The sequence below is a fragment of the Grampus griseus genome (assembly GCF_964374135.1).
Source record: "Grampus griseus genome assembly, chromosome: Y".
Classification (NCBI taxonomy): Eukaryota; Metazoa; Chordata; class Mammalia; order Artiodactyla; family Delphinidae; genus Grampus; species Grampus griseus.
Genome location: NC_139016.1, coordinates 17,288,796 through 17,306,531, shown reverse-complemented (window position 1 = coordinate 17,306,531; position 17,736 = coordinate 17,288,796). Strand labels below are relative to the sequence as shown.

At 38.9% G+C, this 17,736-nt stretch overlaps 1 protein-coding gene across 1 annotated transcript in view; it reads right to left on the bottom strand.

The window, feature by feature from the left end:
- Positions 1 to 17,736, bottom strand: part of LOC309817711 (BCL-6 corepressor-like) — a gene marked incomplete at both ends in the record, with an annotated part of 59,778 nt that overhangs the window by 13,951 nt on the left and 28,091 nt on the right. The window contains 1 exon segment of the mRNA XM_082646973.1: positions 7,335 to 7,500. Within this exon segment, the coding sequence (XP_082503099.1) occupies positions 7,335 to 7,500 (166 nt within the window).

The window sequence follows — 17,736 nt, the reverse complement described above, 5'->3', positions numbered from 1 at the left end:
ATCAATAACTACTCTAAATTTACATGGACCAGACCAGAGGAGGTGAAGCGGGCGCTCCCCCACCCACTCAGCTCCAGGAACCCTCTTGGGCTTCCAGGTCTGGTCCTCTGCCTTCTGGGGCCCCCTCTAGCTGCCCCAGGGGGCATAGGAGGAAGGAGCAAGAAGAGAACCCAAGGGGAAGGGGCCCTCTGGGATCGGAGGATCGGGGGGAACACACCTAGTGTCTCCCATGCCCACTTGGGCCCAGTGATGAGCCTGTTGGGTCCTGGACCTGGTCCTCTGCCCTCCAAGGCCAGAGGCACTCCTGGGACCCTCTTCCTGCACTGAGCCTAAGCCGCACCCCCAACAGCCCCCCAGGGCCTTTTTCGGCCCTGTGGGTCCTAAGCGTAGACTCCCCACAACAGCCTAAACCCCGCCCCTGCCTAAGCCCCACCCCCCACAGCCAAGGTCTTTTCCGGCTTTTTGTTTGGTTTTACTCCTCTTTTTTTCACTATTGTGGTTCTGTTTTATCTTACGGTTATTTTGTCATCTATATTTTTATTTAATTCTTTGTAACATATCTGTTAGTTATCTAATCTTATTTTATTTTTTTACTATTTGTTATTCTTCTGCTCCTTTATTTCTTTTTTTTTTCCCCGCCCCATGTGGCTTCTGGGATCTTGGTTCATGAGCCAGGGATCAAGCCAGAGCTCCTGTAGTAGAAGCATTGAGTATGAACCACTGGACTAACAGAAAACCTCAGACTCCAAGGAATATTCCTCAGGGTGAGGTCTCCCAGAAATCCTCTCTCGGTACAAAGACCCAGCTCCACCCAACAGCCTACAAACTCCAGTTCTAGAAGCCTCAGGCCAAACAGTAAGACAGGAACACATTCTCATCCATCCAAAAAAAAAAAAAAAAATTAGACGACAAAAACCTACAAGACCAAATAAATGAAGAGGAAATAGGCAACCAACCTGAAAAAAGAATATAGAGTAATGACAATAAAGGCCCAGAATCTCAGAAATAGAATGGAGGCACGGATTGAGAAAATACAAGAAATGTTTAATAATGATCTAGAAGGACTAAAGAACAAACCAACAGAGATGAACAACAAAATAACAAATGAAAAATACACTAGAAGGAATCAATAACAGAATAACTGAGGCAGAAAAATGAGTAAGTGAGCTGGAAGACAGAATGGTGGAAATAACTTCCGAGAAGCAGAATAAAGAAAAAAGAATGAAAAGAATTGAGAACAATCTCACAGACCTCTGGGACAACACTAAACATGCCAACATTCGAATCATAAGGGTCCCAGAGAAGAACAGAAAAGCAAAGGGTCTGAGAAAATATTTGAAGAGATTACAGTGGAAAACTTCCCTAACATGGGAAAGAAAATAGTCAATCAAGTCAGGGAAGCGCAGAGGGTCCCATACAGGATAAATCCAAGAAAAAACACTCCTAGACACATATTAATCAAACTATCAAAATTAAATAAAAAGAAAAAATATTAAAAGCAGCAAAGGAAAAGTGAAAAATAACATACAAAGGAATCCCCATAAGGTTATCAGCTGATTTTTCAGCAGACACTCTGCAGGCCAGAATGGAGAGGCAGGATAGACTTAAAGTGATGAAAGAGAAAAACTTACCGCACTCTACGCAGCAAGGATTTCATTCACATTTCACAGGGGAACTAAAACCTTTACAAAAAAGCAAAAGCTAAGCAAATTCAGCACCACCAAACCAGCTTTACAACAAATGCTAAAGGAACTTCTCTAGGCAGGAAACACAAGAGAAGGAAAACACCTACAAAAACAAACCCAAAACAATTAAGAAAATGGTAATAGGAACATACATATCGATAACTACCTTAAATGTAAATGGATTAAACCTCCCACCAAAAGACGCAGACTGGTTGAATGGATACAAAAATAAGACCCATATATATGCTGTCTGCAAGAGACCCACTTCACACCTAGGGACACATAAAGACTGAAAGTGAAGGGATGGAAAAAGATTCCACGCAAATGGAAATCAGAAGAAAGCTGGAGCTGCAATACTTGTATCAGAATAGACTCTAAAATAAAGACTGTTACAAGAGATAAGGAAGGACACTATATAATGCTCAAGGGATCGATCCAGGAAGAAGATATACCAATTATAAATATTTATGCACCAACAAAGGAGCACCTCAATACATAAAGCAAATACTATCAACCATAAAAGAGGAAATTAACAGTAACACAATAATATTAGGAGACTTTAACACCATTTACAACAATGCACAGATTATCCAAACAGAAACTAAGTAAGGAAACACAAGCTTTAAATGACATGACAGACCAGATAAATTTAATTGATATCTATAGGATATTCCACCCAAAGGTGTGAAAACACACTTGCTTCTCAAGTGCACACGGAACATTCTCCAGGAAGATCACATCTTGAGTCACAAATCAAGCCTTGGAAAATTTAAGAAAACTGAAACTGTACCAAGCATCTTTTCTGACCACAATGCTATGAGACTGAAAATCAATTACAGGAAAAAAACTAAAAAACATAAATACATGGAGCCTAAACAGTGCGCTACTAAATAACCAAGAGATCACTGAAGAAATCAAAGAAGAAATAAAAAAATACACAGAAACAAATGACAAAGAAAACACAACAACGCAAAACCTATGGGATGCAGCAAAAGCAGTTCTAAGAGGGAAGTTTATAGCAATTCAATCTCACCTCAAGAAACAAGAAAAATATCAAATAAACAATCTAACCCTACATGTAAAGCAACCAGAGAACCCAAAGTCAGGAGAAGGAAAGAAATCATAAAGATGAGAACAGGAATAAATGAAATAGAAATGAAGAATACAATAGCAAAGGTCAATAAAACTAAAAGTTGGTTTTCTGAGAAGATAAAATCGATAAACCTTCAGCCAGACTCATTGAGAAAAACAGGGAGAGGACACAAATCAATAAAATTAGGAATGAAAAAAGAAAAATCACACCAGACAATGCAAAGGATTATACAAAGGATTATAAGAGACTACTACAAACATGTATATGCCAATAAAAAGGACAACCACGAAGAAATGGACAAATTCTTGCAAAGGCACAATTTTCCAATACTGAACCAGGAAGAGTTAGAAAATATAAACAGACCTATCACAAGTAATAAAATTGAAAACGTCATTTAAAATCTTCCACCAAACAAAACTCCAGGACCAGATATGGCTTCACAGGTGAATTCTATCAAATATTTACAGAAGAGCTAACAGAGATCCTTCTCAAACCCTTCCAAAAAACTGCAAAGGGAGAAACACTCCCAAATTCATTCTACGAAACCACCAACCACCTGATATACCAAAACCAGACAAAATATCACAAAAAAAGAAAATTACGGACCAACATCACTGATGAATGTAGATGCAAAAATCCTCAACAAAATACTAGCAAACAGACTCCAACAACACATTAAAAGCATAATACACCACGATCAAGTGGAATTTATCCCAGAGATGCAAGGATTCTTCAATACACAAATCAATCAGTGTGATACACCATATTAAAACTTTGAAGGGGCTTCCCTGGTGGCGCAGTGGTTGAGAGTCCACCTGCCAATGCAGGGGACACGGGTTCATGCCCTGGTCCGGGAAGATAGCACATGCCGCAGAGCGGCTGGGTCTGTGAGCCATGGCCGCTGAGCCTGCGCGTCCGGAGCCTGTGCTCCGCAATGGGAGAGGCCACAACAGTGAGAGGCCCGCGTACCGCCCCCGCGCCCCCCCCCAAAAAATAACTGAATAAAAATCATATGATCATCTCAATAGATGCAGAAAAAGCTTCTGACAAAATTTGACATCCATTTATGATAAAAACTCTCCAGAAAGTGGGCATACAGGGAACCTACTTCAACATAATAAAGGCCATATATGACAAACCCACAGCAAACACTATTCTCAGTGGTGAGAAACTGAAAGCATTTCCACTAAGATCAGGTACAAGACAAGGATGTCCAATCTCGCCACTCTTATTCAACACAGTTTTGGAAGTCCTAGCCACGGCAATCAGAGAAGAAAAAGAAATAAAAGGAATACAAATTGGAAAAGAAGAAGTAAAATTGTCACTGTTTGCAGATGACATAATACTACACTTAGAAAATCCTAAAGATGCCATCAGAAAACTACTAGAGCTAATCAATGAATTTGGTAAAGTTGCAGGATTCAAAATTAATGCACAGAAATCTCTGGCATTCCTATACACTAACAACGGAAAATCAGAAAGAGAAATCAAGGAAACAATCCCATTTACTATCACAACAAAAAGAATAAAATACCTAGGAATAAACCTACTTAAGGAAGCAAAAGACCTGTACTCAGAAAACTATAAAACACTGATGAAAGAAATCAAAGATGACATAAACAGATGGAGAAATATACCATGTTCTTTGATTGGAAGATTCAATATTGTGAAAATGACTATTGTGCCCAAAGCCATCTACAGATTGAATGCAATCCATATTAAATTACCAATGGAATTCTTCACGAATTATAACAAAAATTTTACAATTTGCATGGAAATACAAAACACCCCGAATAGCCAAGGCAATCTTGAGAAAGAAAAATGGAGGTGGAGGAATCAGGCACCCCAACTTTAAACTATACTACAAAGCTACAATAATCAAGACGGTATGGTACTGGCACAAAAACAGAAATACAGATCCATGGTACAGGACAGAAAGCCCAGAGATAGATTAGGTGACCATATGTGCATGGATTTATGACAAAGGAGGCAGGAACATACAATGGAGAAAAGATAGCCTCTTCAATAAGTGGTGCTGGGAGATTACCTCCTAGAGTAATGAAAATAAAAAAAATAAACAAATGGTACCTAATGAAATTTAAAAGCTTTTGCACAGCAAAGGAAACCATAAACAAAAAGACAACTCTCAGAATGGGAGAAAATATTTGCCAAGAAAGCAACTGACAAAGGATTAATCTCCAAAATACATAAGCAGCTCATGAAGCTCAATATCTAAAAAAAGCAAACAACCCAATCCAAAAATGGGCAGAAGACCTAAACAGACACTTCTCCAAAGCAGACATACAGAGGGCCAAGAGGCACAAGAAAAGATGTGCAACATCACTAATTATTAGAGAAATGTAAGTCAAAACTACAATGAGGTATCACCTTACACCAGTCAAAATGGCCATCGTCAAAAATTCTACAAACAATAAATGCTGCAGAGGGTGTGGAGAAAAGGGAACCCTCTTGCACTGTTGGTGGGAATGTAAATTGATACAGCCACTCTGGAGAACAGTATGGAGGTTCCTTAAAATACTACAAATAGAACTACCATAGGACCGAGCAATCCCACTACTGGGCATACACCCTGAGAAAACCATAATTCAAAAGGACACATATAGCCCAATGTTCATTGCAGCATTATTTACTATAGCCAGGACATGGAAACAACCTAAATGTCCAACAACAGATGAATGGATAAAGATGTGGTACATATATACAATGGAATATTACTCAGCCATAAAAAGGAATGAACTGGGTCATTTGCAGAGACATGGATGGAACTAGAGTCTGTCACACAGAGTGAGGTTAACCAGAAAAAGAAAAACAAATATCATATATTAATGCATGTATGTGGAATCTAAAAAAATGATACAGATGAACCCATTTGTAGGGCAGGAATAGAGACACAGACATAGAGAATGGACATATGGACACAGCGGGGAAGGGGAGGGTGGGACAAACTGGGAGATTTGGTTTGACATAAATACACTACCATGTGTAAAACAGATAGCTAGTGGGTCGTGCTGTATATAGCACATGGCTAAGCTGGGTGCTCTGTGACAACCAAGATGGTGAGATGAGGGGGGTGGGAGGGAGGTCCAAGAGGGAGGGGATACACGTATACACATAGATGGTTCACTTCCTTGTACAGCAGAAACTAACAGAACATTGTAAAGCAATTTTACTCCAATAAAAATAAATAAATAAAAATTTAAAAAATTTAACCCCCCCCCAGAAAAAAAAACCCGAACAGTATGGTATTGGCATAAAACAGATAAAGAGATCAACAGAACAGGGTAGAAAGCCCAGAAATTACTCATGCACTTATGGTCACCTACTCTATGACAAAGGAGACAAGAATATGTACTAGAGAAAAGATAGCCTCTTCAATAAGGTATGGTGGAAGAACTGGAGAGCTCCATGTAAAAGAATATAATTAGAATAGTGTCTATCACCATATACAAATATAAACTCAAAATGGATTAAACACCTAAATGTAAGGTGGGACAGTATAAAACTCCTTGAGAAAAACATAGGGAGAACACTCTTTGACATAATTGCAGCAATATCGTTTTGGTTCTATCTCCTAAAGTAAAGGAAACAACAGCAAAAATTAACAAACAGAACGTAATTAGACTTTAGTACAGTACAGGAAACCAACCACAAAATTAAAGGACAACTTTTGTGCACATTGGTGGGAATGTAAATTGGTATAGCCACTGTGGAAAACAGTATGGAGGTTTCTAAAAATAACTAAAAACAGAACTACCACATGATCCTGCAATCCCACTCCCAGGCATGTATAAGGAGAAAACTCTAATTAGTAACGATACATGCACCCCAATGTTCACAGCAGCACTTTTACAATAGTCAAGACACTAAAGCAAGCTAAATGTCCACTGACAGATGAATGGATAGAGAAAATGAGACACATAAATATAATGGAATATTACTCAGCCATAAAAAAGAATGAAGTAATGTTATTTGCAGCAACATGGATGGACCTCCGAGATTGTCACAGTAAGTAAAGTCAAAGACAAATACCATATGATACCACTTACATGTAGAATCTAAAAAATGATACAAATGAACTTATTTATAAAACAGAAATAGACTCAAAGACATAGAAAACAAACTTATTGTTACCAAAAGGGAAAGGGGGGAAGGGATTAATTAGGAGTTTGGGATGAATATACACACTATTATATATAAAATAGACAATCAACAAGGATTTATAATGTATAGCACAAAGAACTATATATATCTTGCAATAAACTGTAATGGAAAAGAATCAGAAAAATATACATATGTTTATAGGTATAACTGAATCACCTTGCTGTATACTTGAAGCTAACACAACACTGTAAATCACCTATATACTTCAATTGAAAAACATAAGAAAAATTGAAGTAATACTCAACTTGGCCAGAAATATACATTTGATTCAATTCTGGAGTACTTTGTCATCAATGTGATTACTCATATTTCCTTAAGTGTTTCCCACATACCTGAGGACCACTGCTAGTGCCCTAGCAAGACACAACACTAACCTGGTTCCAACCTGGGCACTGCAGTTGACGTCAGCACCGTATTTAAGAAGATGTTCAGCAATATGGAGCCACCCTCCTGCACAAGCTTCATGTAGAGCACAGTAACCTGCATTGTCCTGATGATTAATGTCACAAATCTTGTTTTTCAGGCAGTACAAGACCAATTCTTACGTGGAGGAGAAAAGGGGATGCCATCAGATTGCACACAATAAACCTCATAATAATGATCTCTCCATAGCTTGGTAGTATCCATTTTCAAAGACGTCCACCCTCAGGCCTGAGAACCACTGTAGCATGGGCAGGCAATATCCATCTTGGTGGAAGGTGTGTGTGTGAAAGTCTTGATGATGGAGACAGTGTTGTCAAGGGCTGCTAATACCTTAGACGATGCATTGGTAAGTACAAAAGCACTCCCATTTGATGGGTATACTTGGCAGGTGGTAGTGGATGACAATACAAGTTTAGATAAAAATATAGAAAACCAACACACAAGAAGAGAGTAAATGAGGTAAAGAACATCCCTAACCTTAAAGAGGGAGGGAAACCCAGGAGGTTAGCCAGGTCCTCACGCTCCTGTAAAGATCAGAACCTGGGAAGCAAATGCTTCTGTTTTTATATTAAAGAAGAGTCTCTCTCGAAAATGATCATAGAGAAAACCCAGACTGTCACAGAAGCAAGGAGCCACCATTGAGTGACACGCAGGAGTGGAGCCTGTTATCACAGCCTCTTTCTCCATGTGCTGGCCCCATGCCCCGCCAGGCACTACGAAAGCCCCCACCAGGGCTGACCTTCTCAGGCCTGCTACCAGGAACTAGGAAAAGCCCCCTCCAGGGCTGATCTTCTCATGCCTGCGGCCAAGGCTAAGAAAAGCCTCCTCCAGGGCTGACTTTGTCACACCTGCCGCAGGCACAAGGAAAAGCCACCACCAGGGCTGAGCTTCTTGTGCCTGCAGCTAGGGCTAAGAAAAGCCCCCTCCAGGGCTAACCTTCTTGCACAGACAGCCAGGTATTAGGGCTACATCTATTGTGCCCATGGCCTCCAGCTTTCTCATGCACCTGTCACTGCCAGGGTTCCCGCAACCCAGGGAGTTGTGCCACCTCCACAACCTGCCCTCACAGGGGCAGACCCGAGTGCTCCAGGGCAGTCTCAGAAGCACAACCCTGTGGGTGGCCCACACACAGAGGTGGGGCTAAAACCACAGCTGAGCCCCAGGAGCAGGGCAACTAAGGAACAAGAAAAAAAATCTTTCTGAGCAAATGCACAAGTCGCAGATTAAGTCCCTACAATCAGCTTGGTAAACCCTGCATCTATGGAATAACTGAATGGATTAGTGTTCACACAAATGACACTGGTCTAGCTCTAAGCAGTTGTGGACTCTGGGTACTAGTACATGCAGGAGTTGGGCCAGGACAGAGTCCGAGCTGCCTCCACAGTGCCCACAGGGGAAACAGAGACCTACTGAGAGGCTTTGGAGGGCCTCCTGGCGAGGTGGAGGTTCGCCGTGCCTCATGGTGGAGGCAAGGACACTGACATCTGAGACCCAGGAAAATATTATTATTACTATTTTTTATGTTTTGTTCTGTTCTCTTGTTTGTTGTTTGTTTTTATTTTTATTTCTATTGTTTATACTTTCCATATATTTTTAATTTTTTATATTTCTATTTCTCTGTTACTTTTTCCTTGTTCTGTTTCTTCCTTGTGTTTTTTCTTTTCCTTTGTTCTACTTTCTATCTTTTTCCTTTTTTCAATTTGTTCTTATCTTTTCTTACTTTTTTTATTTGTGTGTTTGTGTTTTTGCTTTTTACTTCAGTTTGCATTCTGCTTTTGTATTTTTTATTTCTTTGTATTTCTTATTTCCGTTTTTAATTGTTTGATTTCATATTGGGATACTTTTGTCTAGTTGTCCTCTTGTTTTTTGTTTTCTCTGTTTTTGTTTCTTATTTTGTATGTGTGTATGTTTTGTTCTGTTCTGTTGGTTTTTAAAAATTTATTTGTTTTTCTTTTCATTTAGTTTTTTAAATTTTTTCAGGTTCTTAAAATTGTTTTTATATTTCTATTTCTCTGTTACTTTTTTCTTGCTCTGTTTTTCTTCCTTGTTTTTTTCCTTTCCTTTGTTCTATTTTGTTGTTTTTTTCTATGTTCTATTTGTTCTCATCTTTATTTTTTGTTTAATCATTTTTCTGTTTGCTTTGTTTTCTTTCCTTTTTCCTTCAGTTTGCATTCTGCCTTTTTTTCTTTTTTGTTTTTGTCAGTTTTGTTTTTAATTGTTTGATTTCATTTTGGGGTTCTTTTGTTTCTGTTTTTTTCTCTTGTTTTTTGGTTTCCCTGTTTTTTTGTTTCTCTTTTTTTGTATGTTTGCGTGTTTCTTTTTTTGTTGTTGTTCTTGTTTGGCTCTGCTTTTACCATCTGTCTGGGGTCTTGTCTGTCTGTTCATTTGTTTGTTCTTAATTGTTGTTGCTGTTTGCTTGTTTTGTCATTGCTATTTGTCTTGGGGTTGAATGTTTGTTTTCATTCAACCCTTTCTCTTTTTTTCCCCTTTTATGCCAAGCTGTGTGGCTTGCTGGGTCTTAGTTCCCAGCCTGGAGGTCGAGCCTGAGCCTCTGGGGTGGGAGAACCAAGTCCAGGATGCTGGAACACTAGACAATTCCCAGCCCCAGGGAATATTAAACCGCTCTCCTAGAGCTCTCCTGCAGGTCTCCATCTCAACTCTAAGACCCAGCTCCACCCAACTGCCTGCAGGCTCCAGTGCTGAACGGCCCACGCCAAACAACAAGCAAGACAGGAACACAAACCCACTCACCAGCAGACAGGCTGCCTAAAGTACTAAGCCCACAGACACCCCAAAACACACCAACTAAAGAACAAACAGAGATGAACAAAACAATGACTGAAATTAAAACTATTCTAGAAGGAATCAATAGCAGAATAACTGAAGCAGAAGAATGAGTGAGCTGAAAGACAGAATGGTGGAAATAACTGCTGCAGAGCAGAATAAAGAAAAAAGAAAGAAAATAAATGAGGACAATCTCAGAGACCTCCGGGACAACCTTAAATGCACCATATTCGAATCATAGGTGTCCCAGAAGAAGAAAGAGAGAAAGGGTCTGAAAATATTTGGAGGCTATAGTCAAAAACTTCCCTAACATGGGAAAGGAAATAGTCAATCAAGTCCAGGAAGTGCAGAGAGTCCCATACAGGACAAACCCAAGGAGAAACATGCCGAGACACGTATTAATCAAATTAACAAAAATTAAATTAAAAGAAAACATATTAAAAGCAGCAAATGAAAAGCAAAAAATAATATACAAAGGAATCCCCATAAGGTTATCAGCTGATTTTTCAGCAGAAACTCTGCAGGCCAGATGGGAGTGGCAGAATATACTTAAAGTGATGAAAGAGAAAAGCTTACAGCCAAGATTACTCTACCCAGCAAGCATCTCATTCAGATTCGATGGAGAAATCAAAAGCTTTACAGAGAAGCAAAAGCTAAGAGAAATCAGCACTACCAAGCCAGCTTTACAACAAATAATAAAGGAACTTCTCTAGGCAGGAAACACAAGAGAAGGAAAAGACCTACAATAACAAACCCAAAACAATTAAGAAAATGGTAATAGAAACAAACTTATCAATAATTACCTTAAATGTAAATGGATTAAACGCTCCAACCAAAAGACATAGGCTGGCTGAATGGATACAAAAACAAGACCTTATATATGTTGTCTACAAAAGACCCACTTCACTCAGGAACACATACAGACTGAAAGTGAAGGGACGGAAAAAGATATTCCATCCAAATGGAAATCAAAAGAAAACTGGGGTAGCAATACTCGTTTCACGAAAAATAGACTTTAAAATAAAGACTGTAACAAGAGATAAGGAAGGACACTATATAATGATCAACGGACCAATGCAAGAAGAAGATATAACAATTATAAATATATACGCATCCAACATAGGAGCACCTCAATACATAAGGCAACTGCTAACAGCCATAAAAGGGGAAATTGACAGTAAAACAATAAGACTGGGGGACTTTAACAACCCACTAACACCAATGGACAGATCATCCAAAATGAAAATAAATAAGGAAACACAAGCTTTAAACGACACATTAAAAAGATGGACTTAATTGATATTTATAGGACATTCCTTCCAAAAGTGGCACAATACACTTTCTTCTCAAGTGCTCATGGAACATTCTTCAGGACAGACCACATCCTGGGTCACAAATCAAAGCCTTGGTAAATTTAAGAAAACTGAAATCATATCAAGCCTCTTTTCTAACCACAATGCTATGATATTAGAAATAAATTACAGGAAAAAAAACTGTAAAAAATACAAACACATGGAGGATAAATAATATGCTACTAAATGACCAATGAGATCACTGAAGAAACCAAAGAGGAAATCAAAAAAATACCTACAAACAAATGACAATGAAAACATTGTCTATAATCTATGGGACACAACAAAAGCAGTTCTAACTGGGAAGTTTATAGCAACACACTCTTAACTCAAGAAACAAGAAAAGGGCTTCCCTCGTGGCACAGTGGTTGACAAGTCTGCCTGCCGATGCAGGGGAAGCAGGTTTGTGCCCCATTCTGGGAAGATCCCACGTGCTGTGGAGCGGCTGGGCCCGTGAGCCATGGCCGCTGAGCCTGCGCGTCCGGAGCCTGTGCTCCGCAATGGGAGAGGCCACAACAGTGAGAGGCCCGTGTACCACAAAAAAAAAAAAAAAAGAAAAAAGAAACAAGAAAAGTCTCAAACAAACTGAACTTACACCTAACACAACTAGGGAAAAAAGAACAAATAAAACCCAAATTTAGTAGAGGAAAGATCATAAAGATCAGAAGATCTGATCATCAGATCAGAAGATCAGATCAGAGCAGAAATAAATAAAATAGAAATGAAAAAAAAACAATAGCAATGATCAATAAAACGAAAAGCTGGTTCTTTGAAAAGATAAACAAAATTGATAAACCTTTAGCCATACTCATCAAGAAAAAGGGGGAGAGAGGACTCAAATCAACAAAATTAGAAATGAAAAAAACCTTACAACTGATACCGCAGAAATACAAAGGATCAAAGGCTACTACAAGCAGCCATATGTCAATAAAATGGACAACCTGGAAGAAATGGACAAATTCTTAGAAAAGTACAACCTTCCAAGACTGAACCAGGAAGAAATAGAACATATGAACAGACCAATCACAAGTAATGAAACTGAAGCTGTGATTAAAAATATTCCAACAAACAAAAGTCCAGGACCAGATGGCTTCACAGGCTAATTCTATCAAACATTTACAGAAGAGCTAACACCTATCCTTCTAAAACTCTGGAAAAAATTACACAGAGGAGCACTCCCAAACTCATTCTACAAGGCCACCATCACCTTGGTACCAAAACCAGACAAAGAAAGCACAAAAAAAAGAAAATTACAGACCAATATCAAATTTTTGAACACTGATGCAAAAATCCTCAACAAAATAAATCCAACAACACATTAAAAAGATCATACACCATGATCAAGTAGGATTTATCCCAGGGATGCAAGGATTCTTCAATATATGCAAATCAATCACTGTGATACACCATGGTAACAAACTGAAGGATAAAAACCATATGATCCAAAAAAAAAAAAAAACCCAAAAACCATATGATCATCTCAATAGATGCAGGAAAATTTTTTGACAAAATTCAACAGCCATTTATGATAAAATCTCTCCAGAAAGTGGGCATAGGGGGAACATTTCTCAACATAATAAAGGCCAGATATGACAAACCCACAGCAAACACTATTCTCAGTGGTGAGAAACTGAAAGCATTTCCTATAAAATCAGAAACAAAAAGGTGTCCACTCTCGCTACTGTTATTCAACATAGTTTTGGAAGTCCTAGCCGTGGCAATCAGAGAAGAAAAAGAAATAAAAGGGATCCAAATTGGAAAAGTAAAACTGTCACTGTTTGCAGATGACATGATACTATACCTAGAAAATCCTAAAGATGCCACCAGAAAACTATTAGAGCTCATCCATGAATTTGGTAAAGTTGCAGGATACAAAAGTAATGCGCAGAAATCTCTCGCATTCCTGTACACTAACAATGGAAGATCAGAAAGAGAAATCAAGGGAACATTCCCATTTACCAATGCAACAAAAAGAATAAAATACCTAGGAATAAATCTACTTAAGGAGGCAAAAGACCAGTACACAGAAAACTACAAGATACTGATGAAAGAAGTCAAAGACAACAGAAACAGATGGAGAGATATACCATGTTCTTGGATTGGAGGAATCAACATTGTGACAATGACTGTACTACCCAAAGCAATCTACAGAATCAATGTAATCCTTATCAAGTTACCAATGGGATTTCTCACAGAATTAGAACAAAAAATTTTACAACTTGTATAGAACCACAAAATACCTCAAATAGCAAAAGCAAACCTGAGAAAGAAAAATGGAGCTGCAGTAATCAGGCTCCCTGACTTCAGACTATACTATAAAGCTACAGTAATCAAGACAGTATGGTACTGGCAGAAAAAGAGAAAGATACATCCATAGTACAGGACAGAAAGCCCAGAGGTAAACCCACACACCTATGGTCACCTAATCTATGACAAAGGAGGCCAGAATATACAATGGGGAAAAGACAGCCACTTCAATAAGTGATGCTGAGAAAACTGAACATCTACATGTAAAAGAATGTAATTAGAACACTCCCTAACATCATACACAAAAATAAACTCAAAATGGATTAAAGACCTAAATGTAAATTAGAACACTATAAACTCTTAGAGGAAAACATAGGAAAAACACTCTTTGACATAAACCACAGCAAGATCTTTTTTGCCCAGCTCCTAAAGTAATGAAAATAAAAGCAAAAGTAAAGAAATTGGACCTAATTAAACTTAAAAGCTTTTGCATAGCAAAGGAAACCATAAACAAGATAAAGAGACAATGCTACAGAATGGGAGAAAATATTTGCAAACAAAGCAACGGACAAAGGATTAACCTTCAAAATATACAAACAGTTCATGGAGCAAACAAACAACCCAATCAAAAAATGGGTGGAAGACCTAAATGGAGAAGACCTAAATTTCTCTGAAGAAGACATACAGATGGCCAAGAGGCACATGAAAAGATGCTCATCATCACTAATTATTAGAGAAATGCAAATCAAAACTACAAGGAGGTATATCACCTCCCATCAGTCAGAATGGCCATCATCAAAAAATCTACAAACAATAAATGTTGGAGAGAATGTGGAGAAAAGGGAACCCTCTTGCACTCCTGGTGGGAATGTAAACTGATACAGCCACTACGGAGAACAGTATTGAGGTTCCTATAAAAACTGAAAATAGAACTACCATACGACCCAGCAATCCCACTACTGGGCATACACCCTGAGAAAACCATAATTCAAAAATAGTCATGTACCACAATGTTCATTGCAGCACTATTTACAATAGCCAGGTCAAGGAAGCAACCTAAATGCCCATCTACAGGCAAATGACAAAGAACATGTGGTACATATACACAATGGAATATTACTTAGCTATAAAAAGGAACAAAATTGGGCCATTTGTAGAGACGTGGATGGACCTAGAGACTGTCATACAGAGTGAAGTCAGTCAGAAAGAGAAAAATAAATATCGTATATTGACTCACATATGTGGCATCTGAGAAAACTGGTATAGACGATCTTATTTACAAAGCAGAAATAGAGACACCGACATAGAGAACAAACATATGGGATGCCAAGGGGGATGGGGGGTGAGTGGGATGAACTGGGAGTTTGGGACTGACATATATACACTACTATGTATAAAACAGGTAATTAGCGAGAACATACTGTATAGCACAGGGAACTCTACTCAATGCTCTGTGGTGACCTTAATGGGAAGGAAATGTAAAACAATGGATATATGTGTATGTATAACTGATTCACTTTGCTGTACAGCAGAAACTAACACAATATTGTAAAGCAAGTATACTGCAATAAAAAAATACAGAAAAAAATAAGAGGCTCTCCCCATGGACTATATAAAGTGCTGTATTTTGCTTCATTCTCCATCCCAGTTGGGGTTGAATCAATGTAATATTTCATATTTACTTATGTTGGTGACAGGAATCAACCTACGCATTTCACGTATTAAGTAAAAGTGTATAATCCCTCCTACTTTTCAGAATGTGAACAGAATATAAAGAGTTTGTATTAGAATCACTGTTACTAATTTCATTTCTTTGGTATGTTATAATATCAGTAGTTAATCAAAACCAGAGCCTGTAGAAAACAGAGTGAACTTTAATGTAAACTATGAACTTTAGTTACTAATAATGTGTCACTATCAACATATCAACTGTAACAAAACATTAATAATAGGAATTTGGGGGGGGGAGAAGTTTGTACAAATACAGGGAACTCTGTATTTTTGCTCAATTCTAAAAACCTAAAGCTGCTAAAAAATAGTTTATTAAAAAAAATAGTTTATTAAAAATGTGTAAATATATACACAGATATACTCCCACTACACAAGAGAAGCAACTTATTCAATGTTTTATCACCTTGGTTAAGAAATGTGCCACCAATAAACAAGTTACACTGTTTTCCTACAAGGCATGCTCAGCAGAGAGCTATCATGTTCTGACAACAAAGGAAACAAAGTAGATGGAGACTACAGGGGACCCAATACTTGTTAAGGGGGAGCTCACTGGAGTCACAGCAGGCCTCATTGTGACAACTCTTAAATAACTCACCTGCTAAATTTAAAACAAGGGCCATTCCAGCCACTCACAGAAGTGAGGTGGGTTGTGAGAAGCCTTTTATGACTTTTCAAGGACACATCAACCAAAGGTGACCACCCACTTGGGAGCTAACTAGGATATTCCATTTGCTCATCCCATGAACCTAATGTGACATGCTGGCAAACCTGGCCATCAGCACCCTGTTACTTTGGGTCACTGCAGCAGCTCCCTCCCAAAACAAGAGAAGAAAGAGAGAAGGCACGCCCACAAATGGATTCCTTCATTCAGATCCTAACCTGCCAGAGAGCCCACAATCCTCTGGACTCCCAGGCCACCTGCACCGAAGCCCTGGTTACTGAACTGGGATACCGCATGAAGCTGCTCTTTTAGCAGGCCCTCACTAGGCAGACTCGAGTGAACACCTGCAAAGCTAATGAGTTTTGTGCTCCAGCCAGGGTGAGGCCCTGTCACAAGGCTCTGAAAGGCACTGACTGCTCTGTACAGATGAATTTACCCAGATCTTGGCAGCCCACCTGGTATCCTATCAACCCAGGGTTTATTTGCTCTGACAATTATGGCCTTCATCTGGAGATCTTCATCACTACTACAGCTAATTCAAGGGTACACAGAAATAAAAAGACATGATAGCTAATGGGTATTTCAACTCTCTTCATGTGGAGGGTGGCAACAAAGCAGCAGTAACCAGGTCAGACTTTCTGCCATCAACTGTCAACTCAACTGTGTTACTATCACATAGTACTTTTCATTTCTGCAAATGAATGTATCTTATGTTATCCCACAGAAATACCTATGAGATACCAGGAACAGGATTATTCTTACTCAACACCTGGGGAAATTGCAGACAAGAGAGGTCAAACCCCAACTTCAAGTTTACATGACCTATGAAACTTAGAACTCATGTCTAGTGTTGAGAGTCAAAAGGTCAAATCAATAGCCCCGGCTAGAGAAATGTAACCTAAATGTGATAACCACCTGAAAACCCTTCTCTGTTGCAGGCAAGTTGGTTAAATACATGCATCCTAATTTTTAAGGATGGTGGCTTCTAAACAAATGATAACTGCTGTCACCAACAGTCAGAATGGTTATGAGGCCAGGCAAGTCTCCCATACAATACATTTCTGGTTTATTTTTTAACACTAGAAATTGGGAATGTCTGAAGGGTACCCCACCCATTCCCAAACAAAATCAAACTGTTTTTGTTGGCACAAATTAAAAATATCCCAGACTAAGAAAATGCTACTGTTTCAAAGGACTGTCCCACAGGGTGCTAGCTTACTTACAACTTCCCACCCACTCATGAAGTGTGCTCAGGGTCAATGGGAGACCTACAACTGGGCACTCAGAAAGGGCTCACGGGACACTGGACAGCAGCACAAATCTGGCCAAGGTGAAGGAGACACAGTTTCAGTTAAATCCTGTGTGGTGGTAAAGATGCACAGTGGCAGTAATCTATTTCACAGATATTTCAAATTGTAAGTAGGGCAATTCCAATGTGACACAGTCCTTGGAGAGCAGTGGGGTAGGGGAGAGAAGGGAAGATGGGGGGCCTTGGCTTTGGAGCCATACTGGTGAACTGCTACCTGCATAAGTAGCACTTTAACCCCTCTGGGGTTCAAATTCCTCATCTGAAGTCAA